This window comes from Hemicordylus capensis, chromosome 2 (genome assembly GCF_027244095.1).
Source record: "Hemicordylus capensis ecotype Gifberg chromosome 2, rHemCap1.1.pri, whole genome shotgun sequence".
NCBI classification, from domain to species: Eukaryota; Metazoa; Chordata; class Lepidosauria; order Squamata; family Cordylidae; genus Hemicordylus; species Hemicordylus capensis.
Window position 1 is genome coordinate 177,909,277 of NC_069658.1, and position 17,743 is coordinate 177,927,019.

The 17,743-nt window shown below is 46.3% G+C and overlaps 1 protein-coding gene and 1 pseudogene across 1 annotated transcript; one reads left to right on the top strand and one right to left on the bottom strand.

The window, feature by feature from the left end:
- Positions 1-5,672: 5,672 nt before the first annotated feature.
- LOC128342255 (E3 ubiquitin-protein ligase Topors-like) lies at positions 5,673-11,636 on the bottom strand. The gene is made up of 2 exons (XM_053289388.1): positions 11,533-11,636; positions 5,673-9,694 (listed from the first exon to the last, which is right to left on the bottom strand). Exon 2 carries the CDS (start codon positions 9,689-9,691, stop codon positions 7,331-7,333), a length of 2,361 nt encoding a protein of 786 aa, XP_053145363.1. The 5' UTR covers positions 9,692-9,694; positions 11,533-11,636; the 3' UTR covers positions 5,673-7,330.
- Positions 11,637-12,020: 384 nt separating this feature from the next.
- Positions 12,021-15,731, top strand: LOC128342256 (E3 ubiquitin-protein ligase Topors-like; annotated as a pseudogene).
- The last annotated feature ends 2,012 nt before the right edge of the window (positions 15,732-17,743 follow it).

The window sequence follows — 17,743 nt, forward strand, 5'->3', positions numbered from 1 at the left end:
CCTGTTGCTGACAGTGCTGTTACCCTAGAGCAAGAGCATCCCAAACCTGAGTTGGGAGAACATACAGTACATAAGAAGAGCCCTGCTGGATCAGGCCCAAGGCCCAACCAGTCCAACATCCTGTTTCACACAGTGGCCCACCAGGTGCCTCTGAGAAGCCCACAGGCAAGAGGTGAGGGCATGCCCACTTTTCTGCTGTTGCTCCCCTGCAACTGGTATTGAGAGGCATCTTGCCTCTGAGGCTGGAGGTGACCTACAGCCACCAGACTGGTAGCCATTGATAGCCCTGCCCTCCATGAATTTGTCTAAGCCCCTTTTAGAGCCATCCAAGCTAGTGGCCACCTCCACATCCCATGGCAGAGAATTCCATAAGTTAATTGTGTGCTGTGTGGGAAAGTACTTCCTTTTGCTGGTCCTAAATTTCCTGGCCTTCAGTTCCATGGGATGACTGGCTAAGTAAAGAAAAGAAGGGAAGTACAGAAACTAGCAAAGGGTGGGTAAAGGGGTAGAGAAGTGAGGGATGAATCAGGAAAAGGAGTACCCAAAGGGATGAAGGAAGGGAACGGTTGCGTAACCCATAATTTGGACCTGTGCCCAGGTCTTTTGCTCCTATTTGCTCTTTCCCTGGGCTGCTTTCCAAGGCACATGGTCCTCAGTCTGGTCCATTGTGTCAGGCACTGGGCCTCCCAGTCTGGCAACAATTCCGGTCTTTTGAGGCCATTTCCCCAAGTGACCAGCTAAGCAAAAGACTGTGAGAAGCTAAGCATAGGACAGGAAGAATCCCAGAGGCTCCTGGAAGGGGAACTCCAATCAGAGAGATTCAATGTCAGGCAGAAATGGCATCCTGTTCCACATACAGATGCCCAGAGGCCGCCCTGTATGAGAGCCACAATACGGCTTAAAATCCTACGTATCATTGCTTGAAGAAGACTTGAATCCAACTAACATGTTGGGCTAGATATCCTCAGAGGAGGCACAATAATGCTCACCCAAGCACCAACATCTTGGGTGTATGTAGAAGACAGGGGTGGGTAGGTGGGTGTGTGAGAGAGAGAACATAGGAAGCTGCCTTATACTGAGTCAGACCATTGGTTCATCTAGTTCAGTATTGTTCACACTGACTGGCAGCGGCTCTCCAAGGCTTCTCCAAGATCGGGCTGAGAGAGATTCCTGCCTGCAACCTTGGAGAAGCCGCTGCCAGTCTGTGAAGACAATACTGAGCTTCATAGACCAATGGTCTGACTCCGTATATGGCAGCTTCCTGTGTTCCTGCGTCTTTCCCAGCCCTACCTGGATATGCCAGGGATTGAACATGGTACCTTCTGCATGGAAAGCAGGTGCTCTACCGCTTAGTTCATATGGCCTCATGCACAATTGGAGCATGCATGCTTCTATTCAGCCCACAATGCCAGTTACTGTAGGGGAGAGTAGCTGGCTGTCTACAGTGTTTAATGAGTGTTCATATTTCTGCAGCTCTGTCCATAATAAGCAGAAAACCCATGATGGGTGGAGTTTGTCCATATTTTCTGCAAAGCCAGATTCTTACTCCAATCCATGGACACGGAGCAGCCAGAGTTGTACATTAAGAGATGGAATTCTTCCAATCAGCTGCTTGATGGAAAAAGCAGGGGGAGGGAAGGTTGAATCCAGCCCCCACCCCCACTCCTCTTCCCAAATAGCTGGTCAGTGGGATTTCAGAACATGTGAGCCGTTCTGGTAGCTGGAAGGGAAACCACAGGCACAATACCCATTGGCACTCATGGTGGTGTGTCCGGCTAGGGATGCACATGTGGAAGTTTACTTCTGCTTAGAAGTGAAATGCACCCGTTTGGATAGGGCCAGGGCACTGCAAAGTTGGGAGTGGGTGCTGAGACAAGGCAAGTCTGCATTACGGTTGCAAAGCAGTAGGCTAGGCAGGGGCATCTTGACAAGGTTGAGAAGAAAGTTTGCATATATTCCCTTTGTCATATCCCCCCAGTGCTCAACATGGGCCACGATCAGGCAAAAGCAATTATTAAGCAGCGCATTACAGACATTGAGCACCAAACAGACCTCAGTAGTGTCTCAAAACTTGATATCAGTGAGGACAGCTTAGATATACTGCCTCTCCTGCAGCATATCTCACTCAACTGGAGGTCCCAAACCACAGAAGGGCGTTCACTTTGGCTCGTTGCCATGGTCTCCCCTCAGCAGTGCTTGAGGGCCGTTACAGAAAGATCCCATTTGCAGAGCAATTATGTCCCGGTGGCTCAGGACAGATCGAAACTTTTGAGCATGTCCTTCTGTGCTGCCTATTTTATAGAGACATTCGTGCCGCCCTCATTCTCCCATTGCTAAGCAAGTTCCCGGGACGTTCGAGACACTTCTGCAGTTTTCTGTTGCTCTCTGACTCTAACCCTGCCAATACACATAGCGTTGCCAAGTTCTGTGCAGCTGCAATCAGCATCTGTCGAAGGCTGTTAGGCTGTGAGCCCCCTTAATTTGATTCTTGATTGCTCTGGATTGAGCTCGCCCATGCCTCCATACCGATTGTTTTATTGCATTGTACTGCATTTCATTGCATTTTATTGTCCTTCTATTGCTTTTTATAGTTTTAAATCTGGACTTTTACCATTTTATACTCCCCTTTTCATCGTTTCTGTGCATTTTGGTATTAAAACTGTATTATTACATATAGGGGCTATTCTGACGACCAGCCGATTTCACCAGACCGTGTGCGCCACCAGGCGAGCGCTTAACCCACCTAAGTACCCCTCTCCTTAAACTGGGTTTGCGGAGCAAGCGCTCCACAAACCCGGTTTCTGAAATCATGAGTAGGCACGGCTACTCACGAGGAGATCCCCCCCCGACTGGGAGGCTGAAAAGCAGCCTCCTGGCTCGGGGATCTCTCCAGGACGTCCTGCGCGCTTGCGCAGGGCATACTGGAGCTTCCATGCGGCCCCTGAACTCCCCAGCCCTTGCCAGCTCCATCACGGAGCCGGCAGTCAAGTGGGCGGTCGATGCGGCTGCCCAGGGCTGCCGCCCTGCTCGTCTGCGGGGAGAGCGGGCTTAGCCTGCGCTCCCTGCAAACCCGGCCAAAGAAGCAGGTCTCATGGATCATGAGACCCGCCTCTTTATCTCTTTTAGCTTTAGTAATTTTAGGTTTTTAGCTTTTTAGTATTAACGTATATATTCTATCTTCGTAAACTGCAATTATTCTTAGTTTTAGCCTTTTGATGATATGTACTAATATGTGTTCTAACTTGCTTTTTAAATTTGCAGTCTTCCTTAATTTTAGACGTCATGATATCATCATAACATCATTGTATAATATGCAGTTTTTTACCTGTATTATTTTTATGCTGGTCACTGACCGTAACAAAGGATTGATTGATTGATTGATTGATTGATCCCAGTCTATCCTTGGTCCCTAGAATTAGGAGCACACATTCAATACAGGCCAGTTCCCTGACAGGGATCCTGGTAAGTGAAATGGTATTCTTATAGATCATAGCCATCTCACTTTCCTGCCCACATCCTCACATCTGCTCCAATTTGTATGAGGGCACACTTTTGCATATGGTTTGGTCCGGTCCAGTTATTGCTCCATTTTGACTTGAAATCCATACGCTTGTTAACAGGACTTTGCAGCAATCATTGCCTGTCAAGGACATTCATGTTTTGTTGGGGTACATCCCCAGCAAATGGAACCTAGCATTACATCAAGAATGGTGGATTCTTCATGCTAGAAGGAGTGGCCAAAAGGATTGTAATACAGCACAGAAAGGACAAATTTACTCCTGAATTGCAACTTTTGATAACTGATATGTGTTCCTAGTCAGCATTTGAACTGGGTTGTTGCACCCCCCCACCCCACGACCCCGGACTGAGAGGTAAGGCAGCAATTTGGTTTAATTTTGATGAATTGTTTAGGTTTTGAAATATATCCTTGCCCCCCACTTTTTTCTTGGCAGCTTGTACTTTTTAGGAACCACCTAATGGCACAGCGGGGAAGTAACTTGCCTAGCGAGAAAGAGGCTGCCGGTTCGAATCCTCGCTGGTATGTTTCCATACACCTATATTGGGCAGCAGCGATATAGGAAGATGCTGAAAGGCATCATCTCATACTGCGTGGGAGATGGCAATGGTAAATCCCTCCTGTATTCCACCAAAGGAAACCACATGGCTCTGTGCTTGCCAGGAGTCGACACCGACTCGACGGCACAACTTTACTTTACTTTATGAGGTTAAAAAGTTATGCTTAAGGGATTTTTTCTTTTTCTTTTTCCTTCTTTCCTCTTCCTCCCCCACTTTCAGTTATCCACAGATATAATTGTTATCCTTGATTATGTTATATACATACTACTGTAAACTTGTTTGAAATTAAAGAGAGAGAGAAATTACATTGTGGTTTAAAGGCCCTACATCACTTCCAGAACACCTCAATTTTAAAGGTCTAGAATTCCTATTTGATGGCATAAATTAAAAATCTCAGTAGCAGGAGACCAATATTGGATCATTAAAAAGATGTTTCCTATGTGTGTGTTTTGCCTATTTGAGTATTTTTGTCAGGCTGTTTTCCACATTTCAAGTTACTTATTCCAAAATAAAATGAACACTGTGCACTGTAACCTACCAGCTGTGATTCACTTTCATTATGCAGCGTTTTCAACTTCGAATTGAAGGAGCTCCTGACACACCATGACTGCAAACCAACTAAAAATGTGGCCATAACTAAGTTACACGGAAAGTAATGGGGCTTAAGTTTGTCAGGACTAATTGAATCCATTATGTCTTAGTCATGACTATAGCTGGATCAGGATTGATAGATAAGGTAATTTTATTCGCATTCATTCTGACCAAATTACTTTTAGGAGGACTGAGTGAGCCAAAAAGGAACTGACCCTGAACGGAACCAAGCCTTAATCTGTTCAGGTGTGCTCCTTTATTACCCACCCAGCCCCCACTCTCATTTTTAACATGTTATACATTTGAGTGTGTGTGTGTGTGTATGTGTGGTACTTTAATTTCCCAAAGGGAGAAAGCCAAAACCTAACCTGTACTGGACAGAGAACCGATTCCCAGTGTAGTTAATCTGGCTTCATCAGATGCATGAAGTAAACCAATAAGGGTCAGATATATAACACAGGTACAGATCAGTCGAGATGCAGTGGAAGATAAACCCAGAAATCAGGGAGGGAACTAGAGGCACCAGCAATGCAGAGCACAACAGGACACCACTGGGGTCCTAAGCATAAATACCATCTAAACATCCGCTGAGTAGTGGTTGGTATCTTGGGCTTCTTTTTGTTTTGTTTTTTAACTTCTTTTTAGACCAGATGTTCTAAAGAGCGGGCTGTTGCATCATAGTGATGCAACACATTATGAACCATTAGTACCACAGTTTTTCAAGAGCTTGCTCAATTATCAAAGCATAAATGTGCTAGCAGCCACCAATGAGTATTTTTAGGACCCTTTACTGGTTCCAACCTCAGACCTAAAAGCTCACGATTTCTTCCCTGGCATTCTTCCGTGGCATAGCACACCTTACCAGCCACCATGGCCATACCAAAAAACCCACAGCCTCCTGCTGCTACTGAGGAATGTTTATGCTAGGTCATCTGCAGATCTAACAATCAAGGGTTTCTTTTTGTTTTCGCTTTTAATTAACCAGCCTCGGGAGTGTGGTAGAATTTTATAGGGAGGAACTATATTACAAGGGGATAAATATGGCAGGTTTTGAGGACAAGGTTCCTTTTTTTTTTTTTAACTTCTTGGAAAATTTAATGGATAATTAACACAAGAATAAATGATTGAACCACAAGCATCCAGCAACATATGCACTAGCATAGTGAACTAGCCTAAAACTGTGTGTCTTGAATCATTTCCTGGTTAGCAGAACAGGACTCTTAATGTACCAACAGACCCAAGATGGGGCTGCACCATGGAAAATGCTCTACCAATTCTCCAATTCTTTGTTGCTTTTAGGAAAAGACAAACTTCAAATGACTTCTTCAATGCATAAAAGATGTTAAAAGATAGTAAAACAAGTTACATATTTCCCCACAAAACATGTAAGCTAAAACAAAACTGAGCCAATGTTACGGTGTGACACACAATCCTCAGTGCTCCATTTAGAATGCCAGCTGAAGGCACTTAATTACAGAGCTGAGCAATGAAAGCAGCAAACAGAGAATACATTTGATTGATTTTGTCTATTTGTCAAATCTTCTGTATCTGGACAGTTTACAGCAACATGAGGGAGGAGAGAGCAGAGAAGCTATTAAGGGTATAATAAATGTTATATTATTCGTCATATTCGTATTTGTTTATTAAGGGTTTTCGCAGGACAGGGGTAGGGGGGAAGGGTGGGTGGACGGGGGTAGGTGGGAAGGCAAGGTCCAAGTCACCTTCCCCCCAGATAATGGTGTGCCGCCCCTTTGCGCAGGCTGCCATGCGCCCACATGATCCATGCTGCTCGGAGGAGCACGGAACTCTGGAGGCTGGGACATTTTGCCCTGGCCTCCGGGTAGCCCAGAATGCACTGTGCAATGAGCGTGGTGCATTGGGGGAATACCCCCATGAGAAAGGAGCTCTATGATCTCGGCATCTAGGTTCCACACATTCAGTTTTATACTACCTGCTTCAGCTTACACCAACCCTCATCCTCCTCACAGATGGAACAATCCTCCCTTCACATCGATTATCATACAAACAGGATTTAACTCCAAGGTCGTGTGAATACCCTTAATATCTTCTCTGCAAAAGGTCTGCTCTCTCCCCTCCCTCATGTGTGGGGTAATGGTCAGAGCGTTGGAAGACCCAAGTTCATATCCCCACTTGGCTATGAAACTCAGTGGGTGACCCTGGGCCAGTCACTTATATCTCAGCCTAACCCACCTTTCAGCAGGGTTGTGAGGATAAACAGAACCACTGGGCAAGGAAGAGGTGCACACACACACACACACACACACACACACACACACTCAGAAAAGTCATAAATAATAAATGTAACTATGGTACTCTGTTTGCTGCGTTTGGTTCTCAGCTTCTGTATTTAAGTTCTGTCAGCTGACATGCTAAATGGAGCCCTGAGGATGGTGTATTACACCCAAACATTGGCTCGGGTTTGTTTTCACTTACATGTTTTGTGGGGAAATTGGGAAGTTATTTTAATATCTTTTCATATCTTTATGCATTAAAGAGATCATTTCAAGTTGACCTTTGGAGCAGTGAGTGCAATGCATATTTCATTGCTGGTATATTGTATTTTAGGAAAAGTCTAATCAAAAGTTGTTGTTGCTTTCCCCTCATTTAAAAATGACTGGGTAAAAAGTGACACTTTCTGTTATTATGAGTCCCGCCGACGTGACTCTTCCATCAGCTTTTTCAGCCTTGCAAACAAAGACGATCTGTTGGCTGGAAACCGGTTGCCTAAGCCCCTTTCTGTGCTGCTAGGCTGATTGCCTGTCTCAAGTGAACTACTACTACTACTACTACTGTCCCTCCCAGGAGATTCCTGTTGATTGGCACTTTCCTGCAGCTGTGCAACTCTACATGGAGTCTCATCTCCATCCTCCACTGTGGTAGTCACATTGCTGTCCATGTCAATTTTGTCTGATTCATTAGCTCGGTCATAACTACAGTCTCTGGCTTCCAAGAGGGGTGAAGGAAACTCTCTTTCTCTGTCATTCTGTTGCATGGTGGGACTCCAGGAAATGTTACTATCACGCTCAATATTGCCTTGGATTTCAAGGTCTTTGTCACTTTCACTGTCTATTGTGATGACAAGTGAAGAAGAGAATGGAGAGTTGCCCGTATGGCTTTTTGGTGTGTTTTCCTCCCTTTCCCTCTTCTTTGTATGGTGTCTCATGTCGGTGGCATTTCCTTCATCAATAATCTCCACAGTTGGGCTTCTCGACCTTTTCTTACCCTTTTTGTGTTGAATCCCAGTTTCTGGTTGCCCAGCCACAAAACTAGCTGTCTTTTTGTAAGAGTCTTTGTAGTTGAGCAAAGGTTTCTGAAGAGCCCTTTCTTCCTTGGCAGAAGAAGCGTCTTCATTTCCTCTGGGTGTACTGCTCTCCAAGTGATGAGACTTGTACTTCCTTTTCCCTCTAGGCTTTTCAGATCTTGTTCCCTCAGACTCACTAGAAAGAGTTCTAGCTCTGCTACTGGGTTGCCTTCTTGGTTCATAACCATCTGGACTTCTATTTCTATGGTAACAGGTATGTTTTTCACATTGGTAAACATATGTGAAGTAATCTTTGCTCTGTGATTCTCTTTTCCTGGACTCACTGCTGCAGGATCTTGATCTGCTTCGATCCCTAGACATACCACTCTCGCTACTTGGAGAGCGTGTTTTACTTTTGCCAGACAGACTCTTGTCTCTGGTTCTTGACTTCTTTTTGTTCTTCCTATGTTTCCATCTGCTGCGATCTCTCTTCCTTTCTCGTTTTTCCCGGCTATGATGCTTTCTCTTTCTTTTAAGGCCATGCCGCTCTCTACTGTCAGAATCTTGCACTTCAGATTTCCTTTTTTTAGATAATCTGTGGCCATAAGCATCAAACCTGTGATACCGGATGGGCTGTACTTCTTTCACTTCTCCACATTTGCCCCCATCAGCTGATGCCTCAGACTCAGAGTCTGAAGACAGCTCCACAAGTTCTGGTGTCCTCTCCACTCGTGGTTTCACATAGCCAACAACAGCACAGTTGTTAGAGGAATCGTCGCCACTGGCACCATTGGTCTCTGCACTTGCTGGTAACTGCCTTTGAGGCTCAGTGGTGTGTCCAGAGAACCCTTCATCACAGTTCTCTGAAGTGCCCAAAGCAGGAGATATGGCAGCACGAGCCTGCTCTGAGCTGGAGTAGGAAGGGCCTGGTGTTTCATCATCCCAAGGAGCCTGGCCAGTACCAACTGTGAAGGGATTACAATCTGATGGTTGGGAATCTGCCTCGTCTGGAGAGATTGTAATAATGGAGGATCCCGAACGACTTCTTTCTTCATACGAAGGAGCAGGACACTCATAGTTTGTGTGCTGATCATATGCCTCTATATTAAAAGGGCACCTGGCAAAGCTGATAAACTCGTGCACGAAGTGTTCTGTGCAATGGAGCAAGTAAGGTTTTAACAATTTAGCAAGTGCTTGGCTCTCCATATCATGTCTAACCACATGTCTCATGATAATACGTCGCACAAACCTGACTAGAGAGCTGAGAGTGCCCAACAAAACAGTAAGTTCACGCGTTAGCCATGGGACCAGCCTCTGAAGAGAGGCAGAATTCCTGCAAAGAAATTCAGCCGAGGTGTCTCTATAACGTCCTCCATCTCCAATGCTCCTAACATGAATACCAGAGCGATACAGAGCTCTTCGGAAACTAATGATCTCATGTTCTTGAATATGTGGCCTAGGTCGGCCTTCCAAGCTAGCCTCTCGCCTTGACGCAAGGCGTCTGATCATCCGGTGCATTTCGACATCTCTTTGCCATGTTGGTTGACTCGGCAGTCCTTCCAGCAATACCCCATCGTCTGGAACAGGCACTGGTCTTCTAGATGAGGACGTTCTCTGAGGATTCATTGATGTGCAGGGTTGCCTCGTTAGTATAGCCTGGTAATAGGATCGCCTCCCATGAGGTGATGCATCAGCTGATGTTGGCTGATGCAGCCTGTTTGGGCCAGACCTGGCTGATGAGTCATCTGTCTCCGATGCCATATTCTGCAAATAAAGAGAGAAACATCAGCGTACACTTGATTTAATTCCTGCCGATCAAAACCAGTCCTAAGTTAGCACTTTTCTACAGAGCCCGACTTTGAATCAGTGATGTGTCTTTACTGTGTCCCAACTAGGCATGGGAAATCCTTATGAAAAGTGCTTTACAACATTTTCCAACACTCTTAATAGATCATGAATTCTGGTTTGGATATTACCATATGTATTTTGGTTTTATCTTAACCGTCTTAGAGATCAATAGTGCGAGGCAGAAAGAAAGACAGAAAGATATGGACATACTCTCTTGCACTTCCATCGGTGCACAACCCCCCCTCGCAAAAACACCCCAACAACGTTAATTTCAACTTTAAAACTGCCCAGTCTTCCTACTATTGTATTGGCATCCTTTCATGTAGTACTGCTTCAAAAAATCAATCTGTGAAGCAATTAACTTGTGAATGAAGTGAGAATTAATAGAACCTGAAGTTGTTCTGCAGAAAAATATAGTCATAAACATTTTCCATTTCAGAAAAAGTTTTGCTCCACATGGTACACTGTGTACAAATATTAGCTGCTTGGAAGAAGACACAAGTCATTTAACATGAGGCCTGAAATCCTATCCACATATTCAAGTCCTCTTGAACTGGGATTGATTTCTGGGTTAACAAGCTTAGAACTGAATGGAAATACAGTAGGACACACAAAACGCATGCTTTGATTTCATTACAAGTTAGGGGCCTTTTCAGACAATCTCTGACTTGGCACAATAAATGCACGTTACACAATTGTTACATACAATTCCACATTCATTTATTCCTCACGACAATGAATGCTGCAGGAATACTGCAGTTTCCCAGCACTGGCACTGCTAGAAAATGTGATCTTCCCTGATCTAGCTCATCCAAATGCTATGAGAAGGATGCACAACTGGAACAGGCCCTCACTGGAATGATAAGCAGTTTTTCTCCAGTGCTAGAAATCGGGGGGGGGGGTCCAGGAAGTGTGCAGGGTACAGGGGCCCTTAAGGCTGTCAGATCTTTCATCAGAGCTGTACAGAGGTATTTGTCAGAAAACCGGAGTGTAAATATAGTGGTGACTGAAAGTGTTGTCCTTGGACCAGGGAAACTTGGGTTCAGAATTCAAATCCCTACTTCATCATGAAGTAAGTGATTGGCAGTTGGAAAGCAACTTTGACCGCCCCCCATCATCTGAATTACAACTCCCATCATCTCCTCATGGGGTAGTTCAGCAACAGCTGGGGAGCCAAGGTTGCCTCCCCTGTCATGAAGGCTACTCAAAGTTGAGCATATGCTTGGATGGGCTGGGGCGGGCAGGCTGTCCTGATCAAGCCCTGAACAGCTGATTATAAACGCACACAGTCTGCGGTTAAAGTGTTTCCCCTCCCTCAGGCAAGAACTTTCGAAGGGCTCCTTTTCTGGCTGACCACTTTGAAGCCAAAGCAGCTCCAGGAGGGGGCCCGAAATTTTCGGCTGGACTGGAGCAAGCACGGCTCCCTCTCGCCCCACTTTCACCATTGCGCCAAGAGCTGCTCAGGCTGTCAAGACAGAAGCGGTCCCTCCCCAGGCGGTGGAAAGTGTCCCCAGAGGAGGGACGAAATGAGGTCTGGAGATGCGCGCCGTGTGTCCCCCGTTTCCCTCGGCCCCACCCTCCACAGGTCAGCATGGGTGGGTGGCCCCTTATCCCACGCGCGGCTCGTGCAAAAAGCAGAGTCACAGTGGCGCCTCCTCCCGAGTCCCCGCGAAGAAAGTAAGAAAGAAGGGGGAAAGAGCTTTGCCCTGCTTTGGCTTTGGGGCTTGGGGGGAGGGGGAAGCCTCGCAACGCACCCAATCAGGAAGAAGACTTAAGCCCCCAAAGGGCAGGAGGAAGGAAAGTCAGCTGCTGCTGCTCCAAGAGGCGGAAAAAAGGCGCGCAGCAGCCACACACGGACAGGCAGGCAGCCGTGCGCACCACACAGGGGGCTCGTCTCGCGCCTCTCCAGACTCCGTAGTATATAGACTGAAGCCAGCTCTTGGGGCGGCGAGGACCGGACAACAAGGCACCTGCTGCTGCTTCGGCCGCCGCGGACGAGTCCCTGGCGGAGAGCAAGGCGTTCTACCCAACAGTCGCTGGCACCAGAGATCGGAACCGTTGCTTTTGAGTGAGTGAAGACCGTTGGGTAGAACGCCTTGCTCGCTCCGCCAGGGACTCGTCCGCGGCGGCCGAAGCAGCAGCAGGCGCCTTGTTGTCCGGTCCCCGCAGCCCATCGAGCTGGCTTCAGTCTCTACGGAGTCTGGAGAGGCAAGAGACGAGCCCCCCACCCCCGCGTGCGTGCGCAGGGCTACCTGCCTGCCTGTCCGTGTGTGGCTGCTGTTGCTGCGCGCCTTTTCCCGCCTCTTGGAGCAGCAGCAGCTGACATTCCTTCCTCCTAGCCTTTGGGGGCTTGAGTCTTCTTCCTGATTGGGTGCGTTGCGAGGCTTCCCCCGCCCCCAAACCCGAAATCTGCTTTTTGGCACGTGCCGCCGCGTGGGATAAGGGGCCACCCAGCCATGCTGACCTGTGGAGTGTGGGGTCGAGGGAAGCGGGGGCCACACGGCGCGCAACTCCAGACCTCATTTCGTCCCTCCTCTGGGGACACTTTCCATTGCCTGGAGTACTGCCTCGGACTTCACAGCCTGAGCAGCTCTTGGCGCAATGGTGAAAGTGGGGCGAGAGGGAGCCGTGCTTGCTCCAGTCCAGCCGAAAATATTCTGCCCGCTCCTGGAGCTGCTTTGGCTTCAAAGTGGTCAGCTAGAGAAGGAGCCCTTCGAAAGTTCTTGCCTGAGGGAGGGGAAACACTTTTACCCCAGGGACTGTGTGCGCTCCCTTCCCTTCCTGGTTAGCATCAGCTGTTCAGGGCTTGATCAGGACAGCCTGCCCGCCCCAGCCCATCCAAGCATATGCTCAACTTTGCTGGAGTCTTTTGTTTTTTCTTATATAATAACAGTAGCCTTCATGACAGGGGAGGCAACCTTGGCTCCCCAGCTGTTGCTGAACTACAGTTCATTCAGAGTAATTCAGATGATGGGGTGTGTGTGTCAAAGTTGCTTTCCAACTGCCAATCACTTACTTACTGGGCAAGCAATAAGCACTCTTGGGCAAGCAACTGAAAAGCAAATTACCAGATGTTTTTTCTTGAGATGGGATCATTTCAACTTATTGGCCACTAAGCAGATCTGAAGGGAAGTAGTACCTTGGTCGTGAATGGCATGTAGAGCAGCGCTGTAATGAGAGGTGTCATTTCTCTCTGGTGTTCTAAAATTATAACCGTTATGAATAAGTTTGTATTCCGTGATTGCCCTTGCAACAGCCCTGTCAGGTGGGTTAGGCAGAGAGTGTGTAACTCAGCCAAGATTTCCCCATGCATGGAGCTTCATGATGGAGTAGGGATTTGAATTCTGAACCCAAGATTCACTGGTCCAAGGCCAACACTTTCAGTCGCCACTATATTTACACTCCGGTTTTCTGACAAATACCTCTGCACAGCTCTGATGAAAGATCTGACAGCCTTAAGGGCCCCTGTATCGTGCACACTTCCCGACACCCCCCCCCCGATTTCTAGCACTGGAGAAAAACTGCTTATCATTCCAGTGGGGGCCTGTTACAGTTGTGCATCCTTCTCCTAGCATTCAGATGAGCTAGATCAGGGGAGATCACATTTCCTAGCAGTGCCAGTGCTGGGAAACTGCAGTATTCCTGCAGCATTCATTGTCTTGAGGAATAAATGAATGTGGAATCGTACGTAACAATTGTGTAACGTGCATTTATTGTGCCAAGTCAGAGATTGTCTGAAAAGGCCCCTAACTTGTAATGAAATCAAAGCATGCGCTTTGCGTGTCCTACTGTATTTCCATTCAGTTCTAAGCTTGTTAACCCAGAAATCAATCCCAGTTCAAGAGGACTTGTATATGTGGATAGGATTTCAGGCCTCATGTTAAATGACTTGTGTCTTCTTCCAAGCAGCTAATATTTATACACAGTGTAACATGTGGAGCAAAACTTTTTCTGAAATGGAAAATGTTTATGACTATATTTTTCTGCAGAACAACTTCAGGTTCTATTAATTCTCACTTCATTCACAAGTTAATTGCTTCACAGATTGATTTTTTGAAGCAGTACTACATGAAAGGATGCCAATACAATAGTAGGAAGACTGGGCAGTTTTAAAGTTGAAATTAACGTTGTTGGGGTGTTTTTGCGAGGGGGGTTGTGCACTGATGGAAGTGCAAGAGAGTATGTCCATATCTTTCTGTCTTTCTTTCTGTCTTGCACTATTGATCTCTAAGACGGTTAAGATAAAACCAAAATACATATGGTAATATCCAAACCAGAATTCATGATCTATTAAGAGTGTTGGAAAATGTTGTAAAGCACTTTTCATAAGGATTTCCCATGCCTAGTTGGGACACAGTAAAGACACATCACTGATTCAAAGTCGGGCTCTGTAGAAAAGTGCTAACTTAGGACTGGTTTTGATCGGCAAGAATTAAATCAAGTGTACGCTGATGTTTCTCTCTTTATTTGCAGAATATGGCATCGGAGACAGATGACTCATCAGCCAGGTCTGGCCCAAACAGGCCGCATCAGCCAACATCAGCTGATGCATCGCCTCATGGGAGGCGATCCTATTACCAGGCTACACTAACGAGGCAACCCTGCACATCAATGAATCCTCGGAGAACGTCCTCATCTAGAAGACCAGTGCCTGTTCCAGACGATGGGGTATTGCTGGAAGGACTGTCGAGTCAACCAACATGGCAAAGAGATGTCGAAATGCACCGGATGATCAGACGCCTTGCGTCAAGGCGAGAGGCTAGCTTGGAAGGCCGACCTATGCCACATATTCAAGAACATGAGATCATTAGTTTCCGAAGAGCTCTGTATCACTCTGGTATTCATGTTAGGAGCATTGGAGATGGAGGACGTTATAGAGACACCTCGGCTGAATTTCTTTGCAGGAATTCTGCCTCTCTTCAGAGGCTGGTCCCATAGCTAACGCGTGAACTTACTGTTTTGTTGGGCACTCTCAGCTCTCTAGTCAGGTTTGTGCAACGTATTATCATGAGACATGTGGTTAGACATGATATGGAGAGCCAAGCACTTGCTAAATTGTTAAAACCTTACTTGCTCCATTGCACAGAACACTTCGTGCACGAGTTTATCAGCTTTGCCAGGTGCCCTTTTAATATAGAGGCATATGATCAGCACACAAACTATGAGTGTCCTGCTCCTTCGTATGAAGAAGGAAGTCGTTCGGGATCCTCCATTATTACAATCTCTCCAGACGAGGCAGATTCCCAACCATCAGATTGTAATCCCTTCACAGTTGGTACTGGCCAGGCTCCTTGGGATGATGAAACACCAGGCCCTTCCTACTCCAGCTCAGAGCAGGCTCGTGCTGCCATATCTCCTGCTTTGGGCACTTCAGAGAACTGTGATGAAGGGCCCTCTGCACACACCACTGAGCCTCAAAGGCAGTTACCAGCAAGTGCAGAGACCAATGGTGCCAGTGGCGACGATTCCTCTAACAACTGTGCTGTTGTTGGCTATGTGAAACCACGAGTGGAGAAGACACCAGAACTTGTGGAGCTGTCTTCAGACTCTGAGTCTGAGGCATCAGCTGATGGGGGCAAATGTGGAGAAGTGAAAGAAGTACAGCCCATCCGGTATCACAGGTTTGATGCTTATGGCCACAGATTATCTAAAAAAAGGAAATCTGAAGTGCAAGATTCTGACAGTAGAGAGCGGCATGGCCTTAAAAGAAAGAGAAAGCATCATAGCCGGGGGAAACGAGAAAGGAAGAGAGATCGCAGCAGACCCAAACATAGGAAGAACAAAAATAAGTCAAGAACCAGAGACAAGAGTCTGTCTGACAAAAGTAAAACACGCTCTCCAAGTAGCGAGAGTGGTATGTCTAGGGATTGAAGCAGATCAAGATCCCGCAGCGGTGAGTCCAGGAAAAGAGAATCACAGAGCAAAGATTACTTCACATATGTTTACCAATGTGAAAAACATACCTGTTACCATAGAAATAGAAGCCCAGATGGTTATGAACCAAGAAGGCAACCCAGTAGCAGAGCTAGAACTCTTTCTAGTGAGTCTGAGGGAACAAGATCTGAAAAGCCTAGAGGGAAAAGGAAGTACAAGTCTCATCACCTGGAGAGCAGCACACCCAGAGGAAATGAAGACGCTTCTTCTGCCAAGGAAGAAAGGGCTCTTCAGACACCTTCGCTCAACTACAGAGATTCTTACAAAAAGACAGCTAGTTTTGTGGCTGGGCAACCAGAAACTGGGATTCAACACAAAAAGGGTAAGAAAAGGTCGAGAAGCCCAACTGTGGAGATTATTGATGAAGGAAACGCCACCGACGTGAGACACCATACAAAGAAGAGGGAAAGGGAGGAAAACACACCAAAAAGCCATACGGGCAACTCTCCATTCTCTTCTCCACTTGTCATCACAATAGACAGCGACAGTGACAAAGACCTTGAAATCCAAGGCAATATTGAGTGTGATAGTAACATTTCCTGTAGTCCCACCATGCAACGGAATGACAGAGAAAGAGAGTTTCCTTCACCCCTCTTGGAAGCCAGAGACTGTAGTTATGACCGAGCTAATGAATCAGACAAAATTGACATGGACAGCAATGTGACTACCACAATGGAGGATGGAGATGAGACTCCATGTAGAGTTGCACAACTGCAGGAAAGTGCCAATCAACAGGTATCTCCTGGGAGGGACAGTAGTAGTAGTAGTTCACATGAGACAGGCAATCAGCCTAGCAGCACAGAAAGGGGCTTAGGCAACCGGTTTCCAGCCAACAGATCGTCTTTGTTTGCAAGGCTGAAAAAGCTGATGGAAGAGTCACGTCGGCGGGACTCATAATAACAGAAAGTGTCACTTTTTACCCAGTCATTTTTAAATGAGGGGAAAGCAACAACAACTTTTGATTAGACTTTTCCTAAAATACAATATACCAGCAATGAAATATGCATTGCACTCACTGCTCCAAAGGTCAACTTGAAATGACCTCTTTAATGCATAAAGATATGAAAGATATTAAAATAACTTCCCAATTTCCCCACAAAACATGTAAGCGAAAACAAACCCGAGCCAATGTTTGGGTATAATACACCATCCTCAGGTGCCAGGTGACTCACTGCCAGAAATGGCGGGCCCAGGGGAAGCCGTTTGACTTGACGGCATTGCCCAGACGATCTCCGGCCGAGGTTAAGTGTACCATTTCTAAACGCCGGGTTTGTAATTTGGGTTTGGCCCGGGTGCAGCGCCGGGAGCGACCTTGCTCCTGGTGCTTCACACCCGCAGCCTAACCCATTCTGGGCTGCCTAGCCAGGGTTAGGCTGTGTGTGTAAATACCGTTCATGTCTACTCATCGTTTTCTTTACCTGCCATGCAAATCTATCTGTTAGAAAGGGCATTTTTAAAGTTGGCCATCCTTTCGCAAACTTTACACCCCTACATAGTGCACGTTTATAACCATTAACCTGAATCATTCTTCAGCCTTTTCCCTAGATGTCACCATGTGTTCACTAGATGACACACCTACAGCCACTTCATATTACATTTTCAACTCTCTGTACCATTACATTTCTGGGATGTGCTGAATTACTATTCATTAAGATCTCCTTTTTCATGGGCTTCCTATATCACCTAGTTTCCCTGTAGCCCCCACAAATTTGGATTCCAGTATCTAAAAATGATAAGCATCCGTGTTCATTAGGTTGTTCCTTCATTAATCTTAGTCTATTGAGCTCCTCAAACTTTATATGATTTGTAGTTCCAGTAATAATCAAGATGATATCAATATACCTCTTGTACAATATTATATCTTGATCTATACACTTTCTCTGGATAGAATTCATTTGGGAAATAGCAAGTAAAGGTACAGGCCAGCTATGGAAACCGATATGAATTATATTGAGAGGAGTTGTATCGATCAAGATAGAATTTTATGTGAGAAGTCTATTGACAATATCTTGATTATGACTAGAACTAAAG

Bases quoted from the DNA above. Each gene is read 5' to 3' on its own strand.
- LOC128342255 (XM_053289388.1), bottom strand. From the start codon at position 9,691: ATGGCATCGGAGACAGATGACTCATCAGCCAGGTCTGGCCCAAACAGG.